Source organism: Camelus bactrianus, chromosome 2, assembly GCF_048773025.1.
Source record: "Camelus bactrianus isolate YW-2024 breed Bactrian camel chromosome 2, ASM4877302v1, whole genome shotgun sequence".
Taxonomy (NCBI): Eukaryota; Metazoa; Chordata; class Mammalia; order Artiodactyla; family Camelidae; genus Camelus; species Camelus bactrianus.
This window is the reverse complement of record NC_133540.1, coordinates 82,998,619-83,025,119: the sequence shown is the minus strand read 5'-3', so window position 1 is coordinate 83,025,119 and position 26,501 is coordinate 82,998,619. Positions and strand designations below refer to the sequence as shown.

The 26,501-nt window shown below is 33.8% G+C and overlaps 1 protein-coding gene and 1 long non-coding RNA gene across 4 annotated transcripts in view; one reads left to right on the top strand and one right to left on the bottom strand.

Annotated features, from left to right (window-relative positions):
* Nucleotides 1-26,501, top strand: part of LOC141573775 (uncharacterized) — a 132,237-nt gene that overhangs the window by 88,887 nt on the left and 16,849 nt on the right. The gene's annotated exons all lie outside the window — the stretch shown is intronic.
* PRR27 (proline rich 27) lies at nt 387-26,501 on the bottom strand. 3 transcript variants are annotated; one of them, XR_006719879.2, is made up of 8 exons: nt 26,450-26,501; nt 23,421-23,479; nt 22,138-22,161; nt 20,377-20,400; nt 18,198-18,683; nt 15,385-15,433; nt 2,602-2,664; nt 387-714 (listed from the first exon to the last, which is right to left on the bottom strand). XR_006719879.2 is itself a non-coding variant. In XM_045506152.2 (7 exons), the coding sequence occupies exons 2-6, from the start codon at nt 23,466-23,468 to the stop codon at nt 15,422-15,424; spliced, it is 594 nt and encodes a 197-aa protein (XP_045362108.1). In that variant the 5' UTR covers nt 23,469-23,479; nt 26,450-26,501; the 3' UTR covers nt 13,472-14,008; nt 15,385-15,421. The 3 variants fall into 3 exon arrangements, 2 of the variants coding, with proteins under 2 accessions (XP_045362108.1, XP_074200588.1); XM_045506152.2 differs by lacking the exons at nt 387-714; nt 2,602-2,664 and adding an exon at nt 13,472-14,008; XM_074344487.1 differs by lacking the exons at nt 387-714; nt 2,602-2,664; nt 15,385-15,433 and having other exon boundaries at nt 17,006-18,683.

Below are 26,501 nucleotides of genomic sequence, written 5' to 3'. Positions count from 1 at the left end.
CTACTTATTTCTTCATAAGCTTTAAATCTCCACCTTCTCAACTTTTAAAAGACACTTGGGAAGTATTTTTGTTTCTCCATTTGTCTAAAACAATCATCTTAACCTTCTAAAGACTGGTGGATATATGGAACATCTTACATTAAATGCTTCTTACAATAATGATGAAATAAATACCAGGATAAGAGCTTAAACATCTTACCAGGGAGAAATTAAATTCTGGATTGCACTATTGTCAGAGATTACTTTCACATGGAAAATTAACAATCATTTCCCATTTTATAAAAATGACATGTAAGTATATAGGGTTGCTATTATGACATCATGAAAGTAAAGCAAAGAAAATATTATTTGAGTCTTCAATAAATTTTAAATTAAATACCCTTTATGTCAAACATTATATCAACTGTTATACATGTGAATAATAATAATAATATGTTGGTAATATAATATTGATAATTCTCTCAGGCTTTTGAACTCCAAATTATTCTTTGAAATATGGTAACTAAATCTTAGCTAATATTTCATATTTGCACTTTTAATGCACAATACTTGTGCTATGTATAATTTCTATATCTCCTTCAGCTACTTCTTAATTCACAAATCATTGCATTTTAATTAATTCAGGTCCATTTAAGGTATAATCAGTTTAATTTTCCACAAAGAACTTATCTGCCGTTTTTTGTATAATTAATAAATTTTCTTCTTTCCTGGTACCTAAAGAGAACAAAGGAAATAAAGTTATTGCTAACAGAATTACCTTACTTCCAAGATTGATGGTATGCAGAGAATTCTGAAAAGCTCTAATGCCCAGTCTTACAGCTATATAAACCTTTTCTAAAATTCATGGCCAGTCATTATCTTCAACCATGTCAGTGCTTTCATCCAAGCATCCCCAGTAATCTATATGACTAGTCAAAGGATTAATGGCTTCCATACTCTTTTTCATTTCAATAAATTCTTTAACCTCCTCTGTTATAAAGAGGAATCACAGCATGACAAGTTGGAAATGTGCTTTATAGATGTCTACCTTATTTCTTTATCTAATTTAAAAAAAGAGGTATTCTGAACTGCCAAAAAGCAACACTTCCTCAATATAAATAAAGTGAAAGTTTTCTTTTGTAGAATAGTAGATTTATTCACGTTCACTGGGAGAAATAAATCTTAAACATATGGTTCACTTATTTAGGACTTTCTTCTTCTTGTTTTAAATTTGGACTTGAGACACAATGGTTCACTTACAGAATCTTGGAAGGATAAATGTGACTTTGACATGATCCCTTTCAGTACTCTGTAGAAAACATGCTAAAGGGATGTAAAGAATGTCAGTAAAGAGAGAAGTTAGGAGGGATTGCAAAAATCCACAAGCGAGACTATGGTGGCCTGGATAGTGCATTGTCAGGGGAGGAGCAGTGAGAAATAGTTGGATTCAAGATGTATTGTGAAATTGGCACTTGCAAAGTATAATGTCATATTCGATGTGAGAGTTTAGAGAAAGAGTCGAATCAAGGATAATTGCAAATGTTTTTCTCATACAACTGGAGGACTGAAGTTCTGAGTTTCTGAGAGGAGGATGAAGACAAAAGGCAGAGATCAGATCTGGAGGTCAGTTGCTGGGTGTTAGACAAGTGTCATATTTAAGTTGTTTGTTGGACAGCCAAGTGAAAAAAGTCAAAATATCACAATAATTCAATATTTATACGTATCTACTTTATGTTCAGAATGGTTATAGAATACATTTTTCTTGGCCTAATATCCTGTCTGGATTTTACAATTTATCTAATTGTGTCATCATTAAAAATAAAGATTATCCCTTGTGATCCTGATAGAAAATAGTATTTTCTCTGATACTATTTAACTTACATTTTGATTAAGATTTTTACTATATACATATAGATAGACACACACTGTTGTATTTTATTGAGTTCTCAATGTTTTAGCTGATAGTGCTTTTAGGCCATCTGCAAAGGCATTAAATAAGGATGATCAACTAAATAGAATCATATAGGAAATATAGTTTTCATTTTATTTAGAAATAAAGCATCATACATTTGGTCTAGTATGACATAGATGAGTTTCAGTAAAAGTATTGATCCATTCATCCACTTGGGTAGATCTCAGCATAAATATTGAATGAATAAAGCAAGCTGCAGAATGATATACAATATATTGTAGGCCATGTTTGTGTAAATTTTAAAAACCTCACAAAATCCTTTTACTTATTTTAAGAGCCATAGATATGCATACTAAAATTATGTAAACAGGCCAATGAAACGTATACACAAGCTTCAGAATGGCTTACATCTGGGATGGGGAAAAAGAGAATCAAATCCCTAGGGGAAACTTCCATGGGGCAAAAAACATTTTATTTCTTTTACTCAAAAAACTCAGGTCAATATGGCAAGTTATTTACATTTGTAAAACATAGGTAGTGGGTCAACGGATTAAAAATTCTTTAAATATTTAAGTCAAAGCAATTTGTTCCTATTTTTAATTACTGAATTCATAACTTAATACAGAATCTAACCATATACATAATTTATACTTAGAATTTATTTTAAAAAGCTATGGTAAAGGGCTCCCTCAGATTCTTCTTATACTTACTGTTCTTTGCAGAAGCACGCTCAAAATACAAATCAAAACCAGGCATTTCATTATAGCAGATTTCTGTGAGGAAAAACATGAACATAATTCAGTAAAGTAGAAATTTTTACTTGTAGGAAATCATCTGATTATTAAGGAGCATGAAGGAAGGATAAAATAAGAAAGGAAAATAAAATAGTCTCATTTGTAAATAATATTTCACACGGATACCGTCATTATTTCCCAAAGCACCTCATTTAGGAACCTCTTAAATGAGAGAAAATGAAATAACTTGGGTAAGGTCACATCACTATAAAGTGACTTTCCCGACCTGAAGTCTGCGTCTCTGGAGCTTCTGCTGTTTAATCTCGGCCTTACCTCCCAGCACTTTAAAGTGTAACTTCAAATCCCTATAGAAAATGGATTCTAGCTACGTCTTCCACGTGCGGCCAGGTTAGCTGATGATTGTATACACAAATGCTGGCACACGCTCCCCTCCCCCCACATTCACAGGCACGTCACACACTGGCTTCTCTATTTAAAGGGTAAATCCTTCCATGTAGAGGATGATTATTGGGCATCAGTCCTACACCCAAGAGAAAAAGGGGGTGGGGGGCTTATTTTCCGTATCATTATCCTCCCATGCAGGCTAAAAATATTCCTTCAAATCATTGATGATTTCTTTCCCTAGATTTTGTGAAGAAGTTATTTCTACAACTTGCTCAGTGAAGAGAAGCTACTTAGTATAAAGCTGCTTTGTAAACATTTTTCTGTCTGCCACTCAGAAATACTCGGTTTCTGAAGTCTCGTGACCTAATTGACTGTTTAAGAAATTGTTAAACTCTGGATATTTTATGGAATCTTATAAGATATTACTAAGCATGTTTAGGATTACTTGTATATTTATAATCCAGTTCTGAATATGCTTAGTGAGATATGAAGTATATATATATATATTTAGTTCCATAAGCCATACATGCTTTCATCACTGAGGGACTGTGTTTTTCTTACACTTTTTAGCTCTACAAATTAAGCACAGTGCTTTAAACATATAGTACCATCATTTCAGAAACATATAAATTATCCAGCCCTGGTCTTAGTGAAAATATATATTAGTCTAACAACTTTGGAAAATTCTTAAGGGAAAAGTTTTACAATCTCCAGGGATAATACTTTATCTAAAAATTTCTATTTATATAATACCCCTCCTTTTTGAATAAGACAGCTTGAAATCTACCCCCCTGAATCTGCCCCATGTAGCTAGAAATTAGGCTCTGTGAGATTATTCTTCACATTTCTAATGAAAACTATTATAATTTATGCTATACATAAGGTTAAAATTCCTATTTTTCCTTTGTTCTCCTTGCTTCATCTTCCTTAAATTTTTTCCTTAAAGAATTAATTAATTCAATGCTATTCAAATTCATCAATTCTCTGATTCACATTTTCCCTACATCTCTGAAATTCCACTTCAAATGTCTTTACAGTATAATTTTGGTAAAAAAATTTTTAAAAAGTAATACATTTTTTCACACAGAAAGTCACAGAAACAGATGAAAGCATTTCATGGTGCAGGACTATCATAAAGACTTAGATTAATTGCCTGCATATTATCCATCTATATTTGTCTGTGTGTCTGTGTGTCTGTGTGTCTATCTATCTATCTATCTATCTATCTATCTACATATCTACCATCTATCTATTTAGTGGAACTTAAAGTAACAGTGTGCTTAGGTGAAATATGGGCAAATTATAAGATAATTTCCCTTCTTTACTTGTATCTAAACCCTGAACTATAAAATTTGATAAGATAAATGAAGTTGTTTTTCCCTTGAACAAATGACCTACAGTTGTCAGCAACAACTACTCTGACCCCACTAGGAACCTGCTGAAAATAAATGTTTGTATGTAAATGAAATAAATTCTAGCAACAATGGTCAAATCAACTTACTAGGGACAAATTAAGCCCTGGGTTGCACAACTATCAGAGTTTATCTTCACATAAAAAAACAACACTTTTAATTTTAGCAATAAACACATAAGTTCAAGTCAAGAGATTATATGAGTACATGAAGTAGTTATTAGAAAATTTTGAAGCAAGGGTGTATAGAAAAATGCATTAAATTTGTTGGACCAATCATTTAATAGTTACAGGCTACTATTTAATACAAAATAAAATGCTATAGAATTACAAATTATACATTGAAATTAAATAACCATATAATATTAACATGTAAGAATACTTTCCAAGATACCACAGAGAGCTTAGCTTTTGACTTCAACATTTTTTTCATCTACTTCCCAATTTATTAAGTAATTGCAAATTTAAAAAATTTGTTATCTATTTAGGGTACAATAAATATCATTTCTATAAGGAACTTAATTTCTATTTCTGGTATAATTGATACATTTTTCATCCTGCAGAAAATACCTTAAAAGGAATAGATGTAGTTAAATCATTTTAACAGTATTACCTGATTTCCAAGTTTAGTGATAGGTGAGTCTTTCTAATATGATCTGAGACTCAGTCCCATGGCTATTTAAACTCTTTTTGTACTTAAGGTGCAGCTGTTATCTTTATTCATGTCAACCTTTTCATTCAAGCATCACTAGAACTTTAGATCATCAGTCAAATAATTAATCACTTCCATCTCCAGAAAAATTTAATCTTCTCTATTATAATGAGGAATCACAACAAACCTAGGTTGAAATGTCTGTTAATGCTATTTTAAATAGATATCTCAGAGTCTAAAAGATATCTCAGTGTTTTCTCTACACAAATAAAGTGAAATATGACCTCAGTAGAAGAGTTATTTTTTCTTGCTGGAAAGAAGCTTTTGTTAATATCAGGTTCATGTATTTTACTCTTCCTTGGTCATAATTTGGACAAAATTTATATGACAACCAGCAGTATCTTAAAATAATGAGATCTGATGAACATTTTCATATGACTATTTTGAGTTTTACACTAAAAAAGTACTAGACGGGGGTAGGAGGTATACAATGATAGAAGCAGAGAGGCTGATTAGAAGGTTGCTGCAAAAATCTAGGAGAGATATGTCGGACACGGTGATATCAGTATAGGGGTGCTGATTAATGACTGGATTCTGGATAATTTAAAGTTTCTGCTTCCTAGATTTTTTGAAAGATCAGATGTAAAACTTTGGAGAAAGAGAGAAATCAAGGACGATAACAAGTGTTCAGTCTTCAGCAAATTAAAGAAATAATGTTGGCATTTACTGAAAAATGATGGAAATAATAGGTTGAGTAGGAGGAAGATCATGAGCTCAGTACTTAACAGATGTAATATTTAAGATGCTCATTGAACACCTACATGGGAAAGTCAGGTAGGTGGTTGAATACATGAGTCTAGAATTCAGAGGATGTATCCAGGCTTTAGAAGATTTGGAAACCATTGGCATGACAGTATTTGTATGGTATTTAAAATACAAGATGAGATGAGACCAATGAGGACATAAATACAGATTATCTTAACATTTGGTACTCATTTCAAGAAGTCAATGAATATATTTCTTGAAGCCCTGACCTGTTCACAAAAATCAATACATGTCAGGAAAGGATATATAGTCAACCATCTGGCAATCATTGAAGAAGGATGTGGTCCTTGGAGTTGATACTAGAGAAAAACAGCAAAGGTGTCAACATCCTGAAGAACAGATGGGAATAATTACATGTTTGTAGAAGCCAACTCCCCCAAGCAATGGCGTTATATAATTTTCCAGTGGCTAAATAGAACACGATAAAGCAAAGAAACTTGTAAAACGGAAATAAACACACACAGAGAACCCTGCAAATGTATTTTAACATTGATCAAAAGAAGGCAGACCCCCAAATGGTGTATATGGTAGTATTTTTTGTTGTAAAAAGCTCAAAAATAGACAAACCTGAGCAATATTATTTTAAGGAATTCATCAGAGGCAGTAAAATTAAAAAGAAAAACAGAATTAATTATCTTAACCCACTAGATAGTTTTAAACTTTAGAGATAAAGAAAGGAATGGCTTGATAAAAGGACACATAAAAAATATCTGAGGTCTTAAACATGTTTTATAACTTGATATGAAATTTCTAGGTTTTGGTGGTTACATCTTTGTTTGCTTTAGGATTATTTACTATAATGTACACTTAAGGGGCTTTTTGAATCCATCATTGAAGTCACCAAAAAAAAAAAAAAAGAGCCTTAAATGTACAATTAACAAGATTTTTGATAAATTGAATATAATAAATGGGGGAGACAAAGAAAGTGAAGAGGTTCCCAATCTTCTGGTTTGGATGAATTTCCTACATCTCAAACCTGATGCCTGTCTTCTCACTCTCAGTGGTTTGTTCGTCACAAAGGACATGATATCAATTCAAAACATTCACACTTAGCTTTCACTCAATCTAACCTCTTTCAATGCAGTCAATAGAAAAGAACTGAGGAAAAAACCCAAATATTACTGTAATGATAGGTACAACTCAAATTTCACCACAACTGATGGACCAGAATATTCTATGGTACTTTGTAATAAAAGCAGAGAAGGTAAACCTTCCTCTGTGATAAAATGTCATGTTTATTTAAAAATGCCAAATTTTTCTTAGGTTAAATACTTTCTTTCATTCCCTGAAAAGCTCAGTAAAAGACTATATCCCAAATGGGGAGAAATGATATCATTACACCATATAATATTTCATTATTCATTATGATTTTATGAGGTTTTATAGCCTCTTATATTTACATTTTAGTTTATTTTCTTTATCTTCCTGTTGTGTTTTATCTGCTCACATTTATAAATTTTTCATAAGGCTTCAATATATACCAAAGAAAAAAGCCTGAGTCTTGACAATATAATTATTAAAACTGACTACAATGTGTGATCACAAATTTACCATAAAATATTCAGAAGTGAATATCAAAGATATATGAAATAAATGACACCATTATTGGTCTTACTTTTAGATTATTTGCCAAGTCAAATTAAAATTAGCCCCTATTTGACTCTTGGAGATGGAAGCAAATTTATCTCAAATAAACAATTCTACCAAGATAGTTTCTCATTTTTTGGAAATCTGTGTCCTCATGGTTCCACACATTAATATTCTGGTTCAATGTAAGATAGGGGGCAAAATTACACACAGAAGAAATGTTCACAAGAAATTATTTCGTACTGTAGATATACAGAAGATTTGTAAACTCTCTTCCTTCATTCCTTGATTTCTTTATTTATTCTGTTCTTTCTCCTTTTCTCCCCCAAATATTTACTGATCACCCAATGTGTCTCAGACATTGTTGTAGACTGTGGTAACAATGTGGTGAATAAGACACAGAAATTCCTGTCTTTATTGGGCTTATATTTTTGTGGAGGTTGGGTGAGGGTGACAATAAAGACAAATGCACAAATTGATAAAAAGCTAAAAAGAGATAGCTACTATGAAAAAAGAAAACCGTGACAGAACATGAAACAACCGGGTTGGTGGAGGGAACTTAATTAGACAGGGTATTTAGGAACTATTATTCTAAAACAGGGTATTTATCTGAGATCCAAAGGTAGCAAGGTGCCCTGTCATTCCTAGAGCAGTGCAGAGGTTCTTGCATAAGATCAAACAGAACATGGTTGAAAAAAGAAAGGAAGCCCTTGTGCAGTAAGCATAGAGTGAGGTGGGGAATGTGGTAGGAAAAGTTGTTATTCAGAGCAGGTAAGTCTTGTATGGATGGTGAAGGGTTTAGAATGTATTCTATGTTAATGGAGAAAACATTGGAGGCTTTTAAGGAGAGAAGTGATATGATTTGAATAATGTTTGGTTTAATATATGACTGTGACTGCTGAGTGGATAACATGGGCGAGGTGGGTGGTGGGGGAGAGTGATTGGTGGAATTATCTTGGAGTAAAAGCAGAAACAAGTCGATCAGTTAGGAGGCTTTCCCATTATTCCTAAGAGATGACAACAGCTTGAACTAGGCTCAAAGCCACGGAGAAGTTTAGAATTAATTGGATATAGAGGTATATTTTGGAGGTAAGTCAAAATGGATTTGCTGACTGGGTGTATGGGAAAGTAAAAGACAGATGTATGGATGGCACATTTGAATCACCCTTTAAGTCATGGGTGGCGTAATTAATGTGTTGTTCTTTATAAATTAAGCACATTCAGAGGTTATACTAATTATGACCAAAATTATACTTGTGTAGTAAAAATCTATTACATTCAAAAGCAATACTAAGATTACCCTAAAGTAGTTACACAACCAAACTCCCGGCCAGGGTGATCGATGGCTGTTTCTGTCCCTCCTGTGGTGGTTTTTATTCAGCCATCTCATCATATGTCTAAATTCTTTTGACAGTCTCCTACCTGTCCCTCTTATTAGGACTTTATTTTCTCTCTCCATTCCCTCCTCAACACTTCCGTAGCCTATGCTGCAAATAACACATATGATCATGCCATTTTTCTGCTTAACAAATTATGTTATGATTGCCTATTTATATTTTCGTAAAATGAGGCAATGAACTCTTAAGAATGATACCCTCTTAGTCTCTGTGTGTCATGTACTTGATGGGTAGTGTGTGGTCAATCACCATCAGATAAATAATTTATAAGGTTAAACTTTTGATTGTCTATGCTTGGACTCATTATTACCTAAAATGACACTTAGAGCAGAAATTCATGCTGTTGTTATTCAATTCTTCTAGACTTTACTTTCAGGAATTCAAGTGTTGACTGTAAAGTGACCCCTCTTGGGGGTCTGCTCAATATACACTGAGTGAGAATGTGTCATACCGTTATCCCCAGTTTTTAATTCTCACATGAAGTTTGATTCTCTGTCTTTGTCTACCTGGCATTTCTAATTAGATGATTTTCTGTCACTTCTTGAATTTCAAAATTGACATAACTAAATTATCTTCCTCACTTATTTTTCCTATCCTGAAAAAACAAAGCAGAAATCCACGTAATAAGCAAACAGTAATGGGTCATCTTCTCTCTTATGGTTTGCTTACTGTCTTTCCACTTTTGTTTGGTAAAACAGTCCAGAAACCCTGTATTCCTTCTTCCTTTCTACCCTTGGAAAGGTCTGTCTTATCAGACCAGTCATCGACAATTATTTAGTTTTCTTCTAAATCACTTTTCTTCTCACTGTTTCTTTTTATTTGCGTTGTCACTATCCAAGGTTTTTAAAGTGGTATTCTCAGTTTTAGGTTCTTCTTGTCAACTGGAAAACATACAGTCTAAAAGTTGAGAATTATGTTTTATTTCGTGGACTTTCTGAGGACTTCGAGCCCAGGAGGCAGCTTCTCAGATAACTCTGAGGGACTGCTCCAAAGAGGTAAGGGAGGGGCCAGGATATACAGGGGTTTTTGCAACAAGGACCAGGTACTCAGAACATCAGAATATTACTGTGATTTAAAGAAAACCAGATGACTGAAGTTAATGAATTTAGCACTTTGTCTACTGATATGGCAGGCAATATTTTTCATTCACATTCTCTTTCAATAACAGAACACATACTCTCTCTATATTATTATTGCAAAAATAATACTTTAATTCCATTCTTCCTTGATCAGAAAATTCTTACAGGTTGCCCAATGCTTAAGGGCCCTGTTTAACTTCTCATTATGTGTGATGTGTAACCATACTCTCAGGCCATTGAAATTTAAATAATCTTTTTGGAGTGTCCTTTAAAATGCCTGTAATTCTTTTCAGCTTTATCAGCATTTGGCCAGAGATAGGCTATTTTTTTTTAAGTTTCAAAAAACTTCCAGGTTTATTTTTGAGTAAAAGGTCTTCCTTAGAATTTGGAGGATTTTGTTTTGTGTGTAAAAATGGATAAAATTTTCTAGAAATTAGTTAGATTAAGTTTTAATGTCTTCTTTTTCTATGATATAAAGGTCAGTTCTTCTCAATCTTGACTGCGCTTTGGAATTATCTTGGGAACATTAAAAAAATTACCATTATTTAGATCCATCCCACCAATTAGAATTTTTGTGTGAGCCTTGATAAAGAAGATATTTAAGAGAGTTATTCAAATACACAGTCAGGGTTGATGGTGAGATCGGCAAATATTATATGCTATCAAAATATCAATTTTTGATACTAGAAAGAATACTTTGCCATACCTGGCAACTGTATACTGTTGAATGCAAGTAACCTATTTATATTAAATATCTGTTCATTTGCCAAACCTTTATAAGGTAACCACTGTGTAGCAGGCTCTGTTACTGGATGATTTGGAGGTAGGGCAACTGGGCTACAATCACAGAGGCTTAAGTGTATCAAGTGCTTTTAGATATTGTGTCTTTCCTTAGACTCAACACATTTTTAATAGGTTGAGATTATTATGCCTATTTTTCAGAGTCTGAAAGTTTGTTTTAGAGAGGTTAAGTGCCTAATGTCATGAAGCCAGAACACAGATCTAGGACATGTTTTTTTGTCTCTAGTACCCAGTCTATTAACTTGTACTCTCTGAGAGGAGCTACTTCTGATTCTGAAGGAATAAAAATAAACAAATATCTTACCAAATCACACAGGTATTCCTTGGGGGCAGTTACTGCAGTGGATTTATCTTTGTTGCCCTAAGGTCTAGCAGCATGCCTGGACCCAAGCAGATGTCCTGTGAATGTTTGTTGAGTTCAAGTGAACCTGTGGGTACTGATGGCTAGCAGTGTCCTCTCTAAAGGGTTAGCTGTCTCTTAACAGGAAATCTGTAGAGAAACATTGCAGTGTCAGCCATGAGAGCTGGATTTTCTTTTTGTAATGCAGGCATCTGACAAGATTTGATTGAGGCATCCACTTCAGAGACCCATTCACTTTAAAGGTGACTGTCTTGAATGAATGCATTGCCAGTCACAGGACAGCTGAGGAGCTAGCCTCCCCACCCTATACCCCCACACTCATTTGTTTTAGATATATTAGTAGATTTCGATAACCGACCATTTGGACCACTTGTTTTTTCTCTTTCAGTGAGTTTTAAACTTTTGCTCTTATGTTTTAAATTCACCAATAAAGAGCAAACAACCCAGCCCACAAGTGGGCAGATTTAAACAAGCAATTCTCCAGTGAAGACATACACATGGCCAATAGGCACATGAAAAAATGCTCAATATCACTAATTATGAGAGAAATGCAGATCAAAACTACAATGAGGTATCACCTCATACCAGTCAGAATAGCCATCATTCAGAAGTCCACAAATGATAAATGCTGGAGAGGCTGTGGAGAAAAGGGAACCCTCCTACATTTGTGATGGGAATGTAGTTTGGTGCAGCCATTATGGAAAATAGTAGGGAGATTCCTCAAAAATCTGAAAATAGACCTTACCATATGATCCAGCAATCCCACTCCTGGGCATATATCCAGAGGAAACTCTAATGTGAAAAGATACATGTACCCCAATGTTTATAGCAGCACCATTTACAATAGCCAAGACATGGAAGCAATCTAAATGCCCATTGATAGATGACTGGATATAGAAGTTGTGGTATATTTATACAATGGGATACTACTCAGCCATTAAAAAGAATAAAATGCCATTTTCAGCAACATGGATGAACCTAGAGATCATCATTCTAAGTGAAGTAAGCCAGAAAGAGAAAGAAAAATACCATATGATATCATTCATATGTGGAATCTAAAAAAAAGAAAAAGAAAAAAGAGGACACAATGAACTCATCTACAAAATAGAAACCGATTTGCAGAAATAGTAAACAATCTTATGGTTACCAGGGAAAGGAGGTGGGAAGGGATAAAGTTGGTAGTTTGAGATTTACAAATGTTAGCCACTATATATAAAAAAAGATTTAAAAAACAAGTTTCTACTGTATAGCACAGGGGACTATGTTCAATATCTTGTAATAACCTTTAATGAAAACAAACATATGTATGTATATGCCTGACTAGGATATTGTGCTGTACACCAGAAATTGACACATTATTACTGATGGTACTTCAATTGAAAAAAAAAAAAGAAAGTGTTTGAGATGGTAAAGCCATACAGTGAAAGGAACTTAGATTTTTGTTTCACTGTTTGAAGTGAAGGCTCCTAGCAGAACCAGCCAACTTCCATTGGGCTGTGGTGTAATTAAAAAATAACTATTTATTGCATTAAGCTGCTGAGATTTGGGAGTTCTATGTTGCAACAATTAGCTTATTTTAATTAACATTTGAGAGAAGACCTGAGATAAACAAATATATTAAATCACAGAGGTAATGGAAGGTCCCACTATCAGGGTTAGAGATGAGGCATTAATTCTGATACGGAAGTCACATAGCTCTTTAGAGGTGGGGAAGTGACATGATCTGACATAGGGTAGAAGGAGTTAATGGATGGACAAGGATATTTGCAGAGGCATCCAGTAGGGAGCTGTTATGGTACTCCAAGTCAAAAATGATGATGGCTTTAGCCAGATGGTAGCAGTGGAAATGGTCAGAATTTGTTAGATTCTGCTTGTCTTCCAAAGGTAGAGCTGACACTATATACTGACAGCTTGGGTGTGATTTATGAGTGAAAAGAATGGGTCAAGGGTGACTCCAAGTTTTATGTGGTAATTTCCTGAGATGAGAAAGAAACAGCTGGAAGAAGCAGCTTTCCATAAGCCTGGTGACACATTAATCTTAGCCCTGGAAACTTGATTTTGGACCTCCTGTAATTTTTATTTGTATAAGCCACCAACTTGGCAATTTTTTGCAATAGCCAGAAGAAACCAGTACACCCATCATGCTTAACTTTAAGTTAGTTTGTGTTCTCTTCTAATTTCTAATTAATTTAATCTAATTTCTAGTCTTCTAAAGTTCTAATACCACATTTTCTTGGTGTGCTTTCTCATTCTGCCTGACACATTTTTAGCTGTGAAATCTTTGACCAATCATTCATCTTCTCTGTTACTTGGTTTCCTAATATTTAAAATGGGACTAATAATAGTATCTATTTATACGGTTATTATAAGAGCTTAATAAGTTTATATTGGTTAGAAGCCTAGAACAGTGCCTAGCACTGGAAATTACTATGTAAGTTGACATTAGATAAATGTTTTAAAAAGTAGGTGAAACATTTTGGGGGAAAGGAAATGGAGAGAAAGCCATGGAATGAGGCTTATCTTTTCTTCGACTACCTTCTGTCCACTTTGGAAATAAAAGATTAAAAACATTCCATTTGGGCTGTATTTGTTTAGACAGTTTTCATTCAAAAGAAAGGCACATACTGCTGTCATATGTTTAAATCTCTGTCAATTATTATTTACATATTTAGGAAGTAGCCTTTAAAAATTGTGAATTGGAAAAATTATACAATAAACCTAATTTCTGTATAAATTCAGTCCAATGGAAAAATACAACAAACCAACCAATATGGTGAGACTGATATTTTTAATATAACAGAATGAAATTCTTTGGAAAAGAGAATAAACTTTCATAGATTTCACTGATTTATGCACCAATTGCTCCTGGAAAAGGAAAATAACATATTAGTTTTGTATAATAAATACCAAATTGCTTACAGAAAATTGCTTTTTTTTTTTGCTTTATGATTTTAATCTTAAAGGACTATATTGAACGGTCATCTACAAATCCATGCTACAATTAAAAGACATTTAAGAGAATCAAGCTCATTTTCCTCTATCTTCTTATAGATATTCATTCGTGTAACAATGAATTCACTTAAAAATGCAATGTAAGTTCAACGTTTTATTTGCATGCATGGATATATTTATTATACAGGATTTTTTTCGTGGAGGTGTTGGATTCAGATCAACAGTCTCCTGATACTGAATGATTTGAAGTAGAATTCCTTCTCTGCCTTAGGGACTTTGCCAGAAAAGTGGCACTCTTTCCTTCACCTGTTATGAATTAAGTAATTAATATAGTATGAAACTAAATACAAATGCTTACTGAAAATATGAAATTATTAGATTTATGTAATATCTTGAATTAATTCACTGATCAATATCCTTTGACCTTATATCATAGTAAACTAAATAAAACCCCAAGTTAAATAAAGAAGAAGGCAAAATTGAAGCCTTTTAATTTCCTTGGCAATAGCTGCTGTTAAGAGGCATCACTGACAATACTAACTGCCATCACATCTGGTTTCCAGTTCTATTTTAAATACTGATGTCACCTCAGTAGAAATTCTGATTTGGCTGACGGTCACACAAGCCTTACCATTTTTCTGTCCAGTTACTATTCATAGCAGTAAAATTGGAACAGCTTTGGGGAGCAATGAATGAATGAGAACTTGGAATGAGGGAAATCACATTTGTTGCTTAGATGACTAAGGTGGAATGAGTCTAATTGAGCTTGCTGACCGATGCCTTTCTTCCCAGGACGATGTGTAATGGCAGACTGGGGGCAAGGTTAGGGTGGGGAATGGGGTGGGAACAGGAGATCTGAGATCTAAATAGCCCATTGTTTGTTTTCTAAAACAGCGGATCTCAGTGTGGGGTAAGTTTGGGGGTTGAATGAACAACCTACAGCATGATCTGTGAGAGCTTTAACAGTGGTTTCTCTCATCTGTAATTCAGTCCCCTTCCCCCATATGGAAGTTTCTTCTCTCTTTTGACCTCTAATTCTGGAATATTCAAGTCATAATCACTTTGGATCTATGTAAGAAAGAACTGTCTAGTTGTCCAAAAGCTGCCTGAGTCTCTCACATACGGCATGAGCTCATCACTTAAGACGTCTGAAGCCAGACCAGCAATATCTCTCCATACCCCACTTTCTCATTTTCATATCAGAAAATGTATTGTAAAGCAAGTTCAGATGATGAGATTTCATCTATTTAATGCATGATTTTTAAATCTCATTATTATATGTGACTTACCGAAACAAATGTATGGTACTCTCTTCTCTTGAAAAGTTCACTTCTTTACCTAAAAAGAAAAAAAAAAGATCTTTCATACATAATAAAAATGTATAGTATTGGACCTATCTTTTCTGAATAATCTTTATTCTCTAAGAAGCTGTGCCCTGATGATTTCTTCTTAACTCATATTTAGAATACCTTGTATTGCCATTAGGCTCAACTTTTGGAAACAGAGAACTGGTCAAGTCACTCCTCTCAAAGAAGGTCTTTAATAAATTCTGTCAGCTACAGGAAACAGTCTAAGATATTTAGCAATGTTTTCAAGGCCCCTTCTTATCAAGTCATTTCCTTCTATCCATACTTTCTAACATTCCTCTCTACCTTCATGAGAGCCGTGAACTACAGGTATGTAAATACCTGTAAATACGGGCAGAAGGAGAGTGTTCTGTGTTGAAGAAACCTACTGAAGTAGCACGTTCATGTGTGGAGAATTGGAGGAAAAGGATGGCTCTTCAGACTTCCCTAGAGCAGTTTCAAGCAACCATTTAAGTTGATCCTGATCCCTATCAGGTACAAGGGAATAGGAACAGAAGTTTGTACCTCTTCTAGGAAACAACTAGTAGGAGTATTCAATTAATAGCAATATACTTTAGAAATTATTCACTGTTGGATTTAAGCTCCCATTTGTTTTACAGCCTGTGCCCAGGGTATCTTTGACGTGCTTTGGAATCCCACTGTCCCTTTTATAAAATAGCCACATCTACTAAAATTTAAGGATGAAGTATTTTAAAAGTATTTATCAAAAAATATTGTTTTTAAAAAGTTTAGAGAACTATCATTTAGGTCAAGATGAGTCACAGAAGCTGGATCACCTTCTTGCCTGGAACAAATTTTTAAATTACCAAAAATATGAGAAGCAACAGTTTCTCAAGATCTGAACATCAAGCTATGAAGAACAGTGATCTCTAAGAGATAGGAAGCAAATGAAATGAACATGATGATTGTCCTAGCTTACTGCCTACACAGTTTCCAGGCCTCAGGGAAGGGAGATGGAGCTGGGAATCCAGGAAGACCAAGATAGCTGAAATTCACAGGGCAGAGAACCTGACAGAAACAAAGGGACAAAGACATAGATACAAAGATCTAGAATGGTTATTCTATATTCATGCAGCATTATTTACAATAGTCAAGAAATGGAGGCAAAGTATGTGTCCATCAATAGATAAGTGGATAAGAAAGATGTGAGATATATATATATACACACACATACACACACACACACACACACATATATATGTAATGGAATTATATATTATATATAATATATAATATATATTATATTTATATACATATATAAAAATATATTATATTTATATACATACATATTTATATTATTCAGCCACAAAGAGAATGAAATTCTGCCATTTACAAGTATGTGGATGGACCTAGAAAGTATTATGCTTACTGAAAAGTCAGAGAAAGACAAATACTCTATGTTATCACTTATATATGGAATCTAAAAATTAAAACAAACAAATGTATATAACAAAACAGAAAAAGACTCATTATTATAGAGAACAAAACTAGTGGTTACCAGTGGGGAGAAGGCAGAGGGGAGGGGCAAGATAGGGGTGTGGGATTAAGAGATACAAACTATGTATAAAATAGATAAGCAACAAGGATGTACTGTACAGCACAGGGAAATGTAGCCATTGTTTTGCAATAACTTTAAATAGAGTATAAAATCTATAAAAATATTGAATCATTATCATGTGTACCTGAAACATATATCATATCATAAATCAACTCTATCTCAATAAAAATAAATAAATAAATGAAGGTTATTCTGATACTTTCAACCAAGGATACATTATTCATATGAAGATACTACCTCAGATTAGGTAAAAGAACCACTTAAAAGGACAAAACGGAACAGTATCTGGTGCTAACATAGCATAGGAGAAAGCTTTTGATTCCACAAGCCAGAGAACAAAAAACTTGAAATTCACAGGGCATATGATTGAGCACTCAGGATGGTTTGATCTCTGCAATGGGAAAAATTCACCTTAGATCAAAATGTTTCTCTGTTCCTGTGTACTAAAGGTTAAAAGCCTAGTAACCTCACGGTATCCTAAAATGAAAGTTTTCCCCTAATGTCAAAAACAAGGCAGAGATACTCACTGAATCACTTTTATTTAATATTGAACTGTGCACTTTAAGCCAGTACAGTGTACAATAAAACAAATGGATATAAATAAATGATATCCAGTTTGGAAATTAAAATGTCCATCAATAAATGAATGGGTAGGTTAAAAAAATTATGATATATCCATATAATCTAATACTACTCTGCAAAAAAAAAGAAAAGAGAGAGAGAGACTGAACTATTGCTATGAATAACTACATGGACAAATAAAATAATTGTGCTGAGTGACAGAAGCCAGACACAAAAGAGTATATAGTGTGTTTCTGCTTACATAAAATTCTAGAAAATGCAAGCCAATCTGTACTGGCAGAAAATAGATCAAGAACAGGAAAAAGGGGAGGGTTGGATTATTAAAACAAAACAAAGCAAAACAAAACAGGAGGAAACTTCTGGCTGTGGTGGATATATTCATTTTCCTGGTTAGTTTTTTCATGCGCATGTCAAATACAAGTCAAAACTTCTCAGAATATACACTTTCAGTTTTGGTAGTTTGCTGTATGTCATTGTGTCTCAATAGAAGTGTTTAAAATGTTTAAACCGATGCACGTTTGCCTGTTGGGAGATTATGTTTCTTTCCCGCTGCTACAACTCCGTGCGTCATGGGAGTAAGACTGAGGCAACCCACCTGGTCCAAAGCCGAGGGCTGAGGCCCTGCGGCGGCGGCGGCGGCGGCGGGCTCGCCTTCATCAGGCGCAGTGACGGCAGGCGGCTCAATCTCGGGGACAGTGCGTGGGGGTGTAGGTGGGACAAAAGGCTTAGCTACGTATGGTTCGGCTGCAACAGGTAGAGCTGTCTCAGTTGGGGAAAAAGGGCCCCAACGTCTACTTGGGGGTGGGAGGAAGGGGAGATCCCCACGAGGAGGAGGAGGAAGAGGGCGGGGCAACCAAGAAGGTGTGGGAAAGTTGGGAATGCGGTAGAAGGGGGCTCCAAAAGCAGTGAAAATCCAGGGATTTGGGAGTATCCGTGTATCAGGGTCACGATTCCTAGGGTAACTGGGGAAATTATTCCCCGGAGGATTGCTGGGCGGGGCGAAGTCAGTCTCTGGCAGGGGATAAGGAATATTCAGAGATGGGTTAATTGGGTAACGACTGCCAAAATTGCCACTGTAATCCTAGAGAAGAACAAACAAGTCAAAGGTGACGACCTCTATCCTAGCCATACATTACTTATGGTATGACTGTGATGATGTACAATGAGAGAGGATTTTTTTTTTTTAAGAATTCCAATTTAGGCTCATTCTCATAGCTAGTGTGCTTGCATAATTTTTAAACTAGGAGCTAATAATATATTAAGAAAACTGAATAAACCTCAATTTAGAGGGAAATATTTTGTGTGTAGTCAAGTCGGAGTGTTATCAACTGCACAATATGCCAGCCACAGACAGGACAAAAATAGAAGAGAAGAATATGGACAGTACAGGGTGAGCACTTCCATGCCTCCTCCTCTGCACTGCCGGCCTAGCCTGAGGCCCTCAGGACCCTCAGGGCTTCTCAAGTGCCAGTGGAAGCACTCACTTAGCTCTGCCTCCTCCAGCTGTCCTTCCCAGCTCCTCCCACCCTTCCTCAAAGCTTCTACTCCTTCTAGGCCAGGCAGCTTCAATTGTTATTAAGAAGGAAAGCAGGCTGGATGTTAATGATGGCTACTAGATGTTTTTTTTTTTTCTTTCCAATTGAGTTACAATTGGCAATAGTTAGTAACACTCTATTGTGTGCTTGAAAGTTGCGAAGAGGGATCTTAAAAGTTTTCATCACAAGATAAAAATTGTAACTGTATGTGGTGATGGATGTTAACTAATTGTGATGATCATTTCACAACATACACTACTGGCTTTTCACATTTAATTCTCCCTGTAGTATTTGTGTTTAAATGAGGAAATTATTAATGTTACTAATGCATTTACTGTTACATCTGGCATTGTTTTTTTGGTAGAAAGACCTCCTCATTTTCCTTTAATTGCTTTAGGTCTGTCTCCTACATGTATGTAAAACTGTCAGGGTGCTCCAAGGTCACAACCTTATGTAAGAATTTATAGAAAATTAAGACATTTCTTGGTCTCACATACATAAAGTTTTATTTCCTACCATAAATTTGTCAGTTTTATAAGCACATTTGTTGTGTATTTCTTTATATATCATGACTCTAGATTCTTTGATTCATTGCATAGCCCAATTATAATTCAAGAAATTAAATATTCATATAACATAAACCTAGTTTTAAAATCTAATAAATATTTAACATTTCTTATCATATGTTTATTTTATGTAACTAGTTGATGGAGTAATTTTCTTTCCATGTATTCGAAGTTAACTTGTCAATAAAAGGCACTATTTATAAACATAGACCCAGTTTTCATATTTGTTGGAAAATACTGTCTTCTTTATCAACAATACATTTCTATGATATAAAACTTTATTTATATAATTTTTATTTAAAAGTGTTTACCTAGTGAGTAGGCAATGAAATTGGGTAGGATATCAGTATGAATAAAAAATTGCAGAATGTATAAATATAAATATGTTAATACTTATAGATCCATTTTTAAATGAGACCATCATAGCAAGAAAAGAGAACATGTTCTGAAATTACTTTCTTAACTTTTCTAGGAAAAACATAATGATACTGACTGAAAAATTGTGCTCTACACTGGAAATTGACACAACATTGTAAACTGACTATAACTCAATAAAGAAAAACAAACATAATACTGAATGATTTAACATTATTAGATAGAAAATGCTATTTAAAAATTAATATAAAATATACTTCTATATCTTAACATATAAAAAAATCTAGATATATTTTACCTCTTCACTCGATGAGGCAAAATTCTAAAACAACAAAGAAAACAAAGTAAGTTTAAACTTCAGGCTCTTGAAAAAAAATCTTTGTTTAGATTTCTGCTTGCTTTCAGAGTGACTCTAACTGACAAAACTCTCTGAGTAACTTGGAATTTTCTTTCTTAAGCAACAGAGCTGTTTGCCTTGTTTTCCTGGGACTATGTAGACTCAGTCTTGGTATTACCAATACCTTCTTACAAAGTAGATGAGCAATGGCCAATCCTAATGTCCTACTGGTTCTAGTGTTTCTACACTGTCTTTAAATTGCCTTATTCATATCTATTTATAAACGCTCATGTACACGGAACCAAATGTTCTGATTTAATTGTGTGGCTAGCAACTTATTTACACTAAATTCTTACATTAGGTCATCATCTGTATTTATCACAAAACCCCAGGAACTAAATAAGTCTTTGTAACATAACTTCTCAACGAATGTAGATTGTTCCTCAGTGGCTTTGGGATATTTTAAGTTTTTCTTGATGGATATTCAAGGAATTTTTTAAAAGGGTATAAAATGAATGCCTACTATGTACTGTCATGTACCAGCTAGATCTTAGGTACTGGAGAGAACAGATAAGGTTTCTTTACTCATGTCTGAGTTGCTACATCTCCCAGTTGGTCAAGCTTCTTTATTAAAATTTAAAATTGTGTATAATGTTTCTTTCCAACTTTAGTTTGGTTTCCTGAATTAACAAGTTAAAATCATACCTGAAGGTATGATGCGTGCTACATAAGTGATAGATGCTCCATAATGTTCACAGAGACAAATACCAGTGATGCATATTGTGAGTATAGAGCCCTAGATTCTTATGATTAAAATCTCAACTCTTTTTAAAAAATTTATTCAATTTATTTTTTTAATTTTATTTTTGTTGATGGAGGTACTGAGAATTGAACCCAGGACCTCAGGCACATGCTCTACCACTGAGCTATACCCTCTCCCCAAATCTTAACTCTTATGAGAAATTCAAAGTAGTATCTCATACTATTTTCATTTTTTAAATTATTTTCACAGCCTTTATACTCCACCATATATCTAATAGTATTTGTTTAAAAACGTGCACGTTCAGATTCTGCCTTTCTTTGCTAGATTGTTATGTTTATCTACCACATGCTTGTGTATAGATACCAGTATCAATTTTTTAGCACACTCCTGTCATCAAAATTTGAGGCAGAAGTGACGAAAAACTAAACAAAACAAAACAAAACAAAAAACTAATATCAGTCAGCTGATGAATGTTCTGGTCTCCTACATAGGGATGATTTGTGAATATTCACAGCACAGAAATCATCTAACAGCTTGGGACACATTCCTCCTGCTAGTAGTGCCTAGACATGTTTTCTTCTGCTCTACTCTTTCATACAGGCAAAGCCTTCCTGGATTCATCACTTAGTTTGTTGAAGTAAGCTTAGGATAACATTGTCATAAAATTTTACAGAAGCGTGAGGAGGAATCCTGGGCGTAGCAAAAATTTTGTCACACTACAAAGGGAGTACACTTAATGCTTCTAGTCACTGAAAAGAAATAATGAACTTATGGTAAATATGTTAAATGCAAATAGATTTATACTACATAAACATTTTTCTATAAAATAAGAGATTAATAGCACTAATATTTCAACAGTAAAAGTAGTCACCAAATTGCTTTGTAAAAAAATCAGTTTTAAAATATAAAATATACTTTAAAAACAAATACATTTATACATAAATGAAAAAAAGTTTTACCTCATCAAAGAAGTAGAAACGCTTCTAAAACAAACAAACAAAAATTCACTATGGTTAGTTATTTGAAAACATCTGTACCTAGATTTTATATTACTGAAGAATTTGTATAATCTTATTATTAGTATAGTTAATTTACTTTTGAAATATAAATCACTAGTATAAATTATTTATTATCATTTTCATCATTATATACTTTTGACATAGACAGTTGTCCCAGGAAGTTCTACATTGGCTGATAGACTTTGGATTGTAATTTCCTAGATGTACATAAATCTTACCATCTGAAAGATCATTCAGTCCTATTCACACATCTGGTCTTGCAGATGTGTTTGTTCTGTTACCTCTTAGATTTTGTTTGCAGTCTGTGTATGTGGGTGGGGGGTATTTGTGGTTTGTAGCCACCTCCTTACCCAGTTGCAGGACTATATATCCACTTGTTCTCCAGTTAAGCTTCAATATCTTTTATACATTCCTCTCAGATTAAAGAACACAGCATGAGATAAGGATGACAAAATAGTGTAGGAAATTCATCATTTACTGTTTTAAGAATTAGAGTTTAATCCAGGTGATTTTAAGAGATTTAGAAGTATCTTGAAATTTTCACAGGATGATAATAATTAGTAATATCAGATAATAAAGTTAATAATATCAAGTAGCATTTGAATTCCTACTATAGCCTAGTTAGTCTGCTAAGCACTTTACATAATTATTTAATCCTCAAAGTCATTCTATGGGGTAGATATCAGAATTTTCTCCTTTTTACAAAAGAGGATATTTAGCACACTCACTGGCTAGGATTAAGAATTTTCCATCAGCTGTTTCTTACATTAGAGGCTCTTCTATTTACACTACATTGATGGTCATTATGTCCATTTACTTTAATTCCATCAAGTACTCTTTGTGACTCTACAGAAATACCTCCAGCTGGGACTTTGCTGTCAGAAAAAGTCTAATCCAGTCTTCTATAATTTGAAGACAAAGACCGTTATGGTCATCTACATGAAATTCTGGTTCCCTATAATTATATCCTTCTCTGCCCACTGCATTTCTGAAATCACCTCTTTTCTTCGTTGTCAATCCACTTTTGGATCACACAACTTTATCATTTTGATTTTTAAAATTTCTTTTGAAAAGTTTGGCACCACAAACCCCGTGCCCATTAACACATCTCTCTGCTGCATCATTATCAACACTATGACAACTTCTATCATGAACATGGATCCCTGGCTACAATTATTTGATGATTCTACTCTTGCTGCCATTTGAAAAGTCCATCTACTCACCCTTGCAAAAGCAACGGACACGATGCAGGCCCAAAGTAGAAGCTTCATTTTGATCGACCCTATGAACATGAATATGTAAATGGGTTGCTTCAGAAAATATGCAATATATTTAGTATATCTCTTCTTGAGAGGGACGAAAGAATATATGGCTTTATTTGTCTGACAAGGAAGACCCTTCACAGAAAATTTGGTCCCGCTATTTAACTACTTTCAGCATTACCTCACAGGATGACACTACCGCCAGAATGATCTTTTCTTGGCAGATGTCCTTCCACAATGAATTGGCTTCTGGCTAAACTTCTTTAAGTGGAAGCCACCTCAATTTACTTACCTTGGGATACATTTTGCTATTAATTTGTCTTGGAAGGCTTACAGGAAATAAAATTGCTTAAAAGTAGCCATAATATGGGCACTTTATTGAGATTTTTCTTTTTATAGATTCACTGGGTGATTAGTATCACCTCCTTGGAAAAATGTCCAGTCCTACAGTTGTTGCCACCATGTGCTCTGGCATAAACCTTTGGGCTCTTGATCATCAGTTTTCCCCTCTATCTCTGAAAAATAGTGGGGCGGCTGTATATTCAAGTGTGTATCTTGATTAGGCTCAGTTTTCTTCAGATAATGTAAAACCAATTTCTAGTTGGTTGATTATTAAACTCCATGGCTTCTTTCTTCTTAAAAACATAAATTATTTACACTCTTAACAAAAAATGTATATATAGTGCATTTATTACAGCATTATTTAGTATCTCAAAATATGAAAAAAATATACATGGCCAATAAGAATATCAGTTTCAAGATCTATTGCTAAATGAGTACTCAAATATTAAATATACCTAAAGTATTTAATGGTTTATTTATAATTAGTTGATGACTTATTTTTAGAATAATTATTTCTGTAATTTCATTTTATCTTCTGTAGTCTGTAAATTTTTTTTGTATGAAGTGAGATTATATTCCTTGTATGCTAACTATATTCTAATAACCTTGAAGAATTTTCAAGTTTTTTGATGAGACTCTAATGTTTACCTGCCTAATTCTTAGCAAAATCTAGGCTGGAAAAATTATATCCATGGAGAAAGCCCTGGAAGTTTTCAAAATACATTTTTTATATTGGACCATCTGCTTACCTGTTCAACATGACTTTGGCCACATATTTAATAGTCTTTGCTATAATGTTTCTTGGCATTGTACACCTTTTTTGGAGACATAAGTTAAGATAAAGACCAACAGGATTATTATTATTGTCTGTAAGTTATAAAGACATACAGGACACAAATCTGTGCCTCGTTCTGCTCTCTATGAGCAGCCCTGGAGAAGTTCCTTGACAGGTCCCAGTACTTAGGCTTCTCTTGAACTATTGGTATATTTTCATGTCTTAGATACACTGATATTCTTGGTTTTGTGTTTATTTTTGTTCTGTGCCTACCAGGAACTTCAGAGTCAAATATCTTGTGTATTTTCAGAGCTCCATAGGACATTGTGGCATCTCATTTTGGGGTGCTTACATCATCTCTGGCTTTATCTTATTTCCTCTAGTCTTATTTTCCCTTCATCAGAACATTTAAAACTTTTTAAAGAATCCTGTTTTACCTATTTTGCAAGCTGTTTTAAGTCCCTTTAGAATGGATCATATTATATACAAATAGAAAAAGGAAAAAAGTAACCAATCTAATGAATCTTTCTAAAATTGTTTTCAGTACCAAAATTTCTGTTATATTTTAACATTTTTGTAAAAAATTAAAGTATTTAATTAGTGAAACAAAAATATCATGAATTTATACCTAAAGAAGATAATGTTTTATTCCTCAGTATAGTTCAGTTATTTTTAAAGTAACCTATACCTTATTGTAGAGCTGTAGAGATTAACAATGCAAAGTTAATTGATGTGCCGGTCTTCCCTCTAAGTCTTCCCATTTATCCCTTTCTGGGTTTTTGAAACAGGAGGACTTGTTTGGCTGAAGCCAGTTTTTAAAGACAAATTATATGGCAGTAGTCTAATTTACCATATTAATAATTGTCACATTGCCTAATAATTATCTAATAATTGACGTATTGTATGGTAGTTGAATAATTTAGAAGAATCTCTCCCTTACCCCACTATTATTGTGGGAACCTATCAACTTGGTCATATATTATGGCCAAAATATAAATATAGATAAAAGAAACTGTGAGAAAATGCACATTCACCTTTTTTTGACATGCTTTAAAAGAAATTCTACATAAATAGTTTAAATAACATCAGCTTAAATTATTATTATATGATAGATAATCCAATATACATATTTTAATTTAAATTTGACTTCTGTTTTAATATGACAGCTTAATTTAAGGAAGCTCTAATGCTTTAGCAATTCTATTAAAGAGAAATAGGTATTTCTTCTTCATAAAGAATGTAAAAATAAATTTTTTATGCCTGTCAGAATGATAAACAGCTAATGAAGGATAATAAAATTATAATTTTAGTCTTTAAAACAATCATTTCAGAAATGGAAAAACCCCAGATTTATCAGCATTTAAAAATCTTTTCTCCAGTGTATCAGTGTCTCAGTTTATCTACCCATATATCACTTGGAATATAGTACTTTAGAATGCTCCATAAGGAACAAAACATTTATAATGCTTTTTCTTTTTCCTTTTCCTCAGATTTTTCCCCCCTCAAATAGCTTTTAATTGAGAGGAGCTTACTTGACCCCACTGTTTAGTTCTTTAGAAGAACATGAGAATTCTTGAGTAGAACAAACCCATCCTTCTAGGGTTTATGTGAACTTTTGAGTCCAGAGTGAACCTACAGAAAAAAATCCCTTTGATAAATCTCCTCTCATGAAGTCTTAAGTGAGAATTCAGGTGTGTGGGGATTATATTTACACAACACCCCACTTTACCAACCTCTCCAAGCCAGGAGAGAATGTAAATATGCCAACCATTTATATGCCAACCACTCTGTTCAAGTTCATCTAGCTGAGACCCATTAGAGAATCTTTTAAAAATAAGAGCAATTTAATGTGGTGGGAGAAAACAAAAGATACCTTGTTTCCAGTATGCAAACTAATGGCTGTAGATCCTGGTCTTACTCTGGAC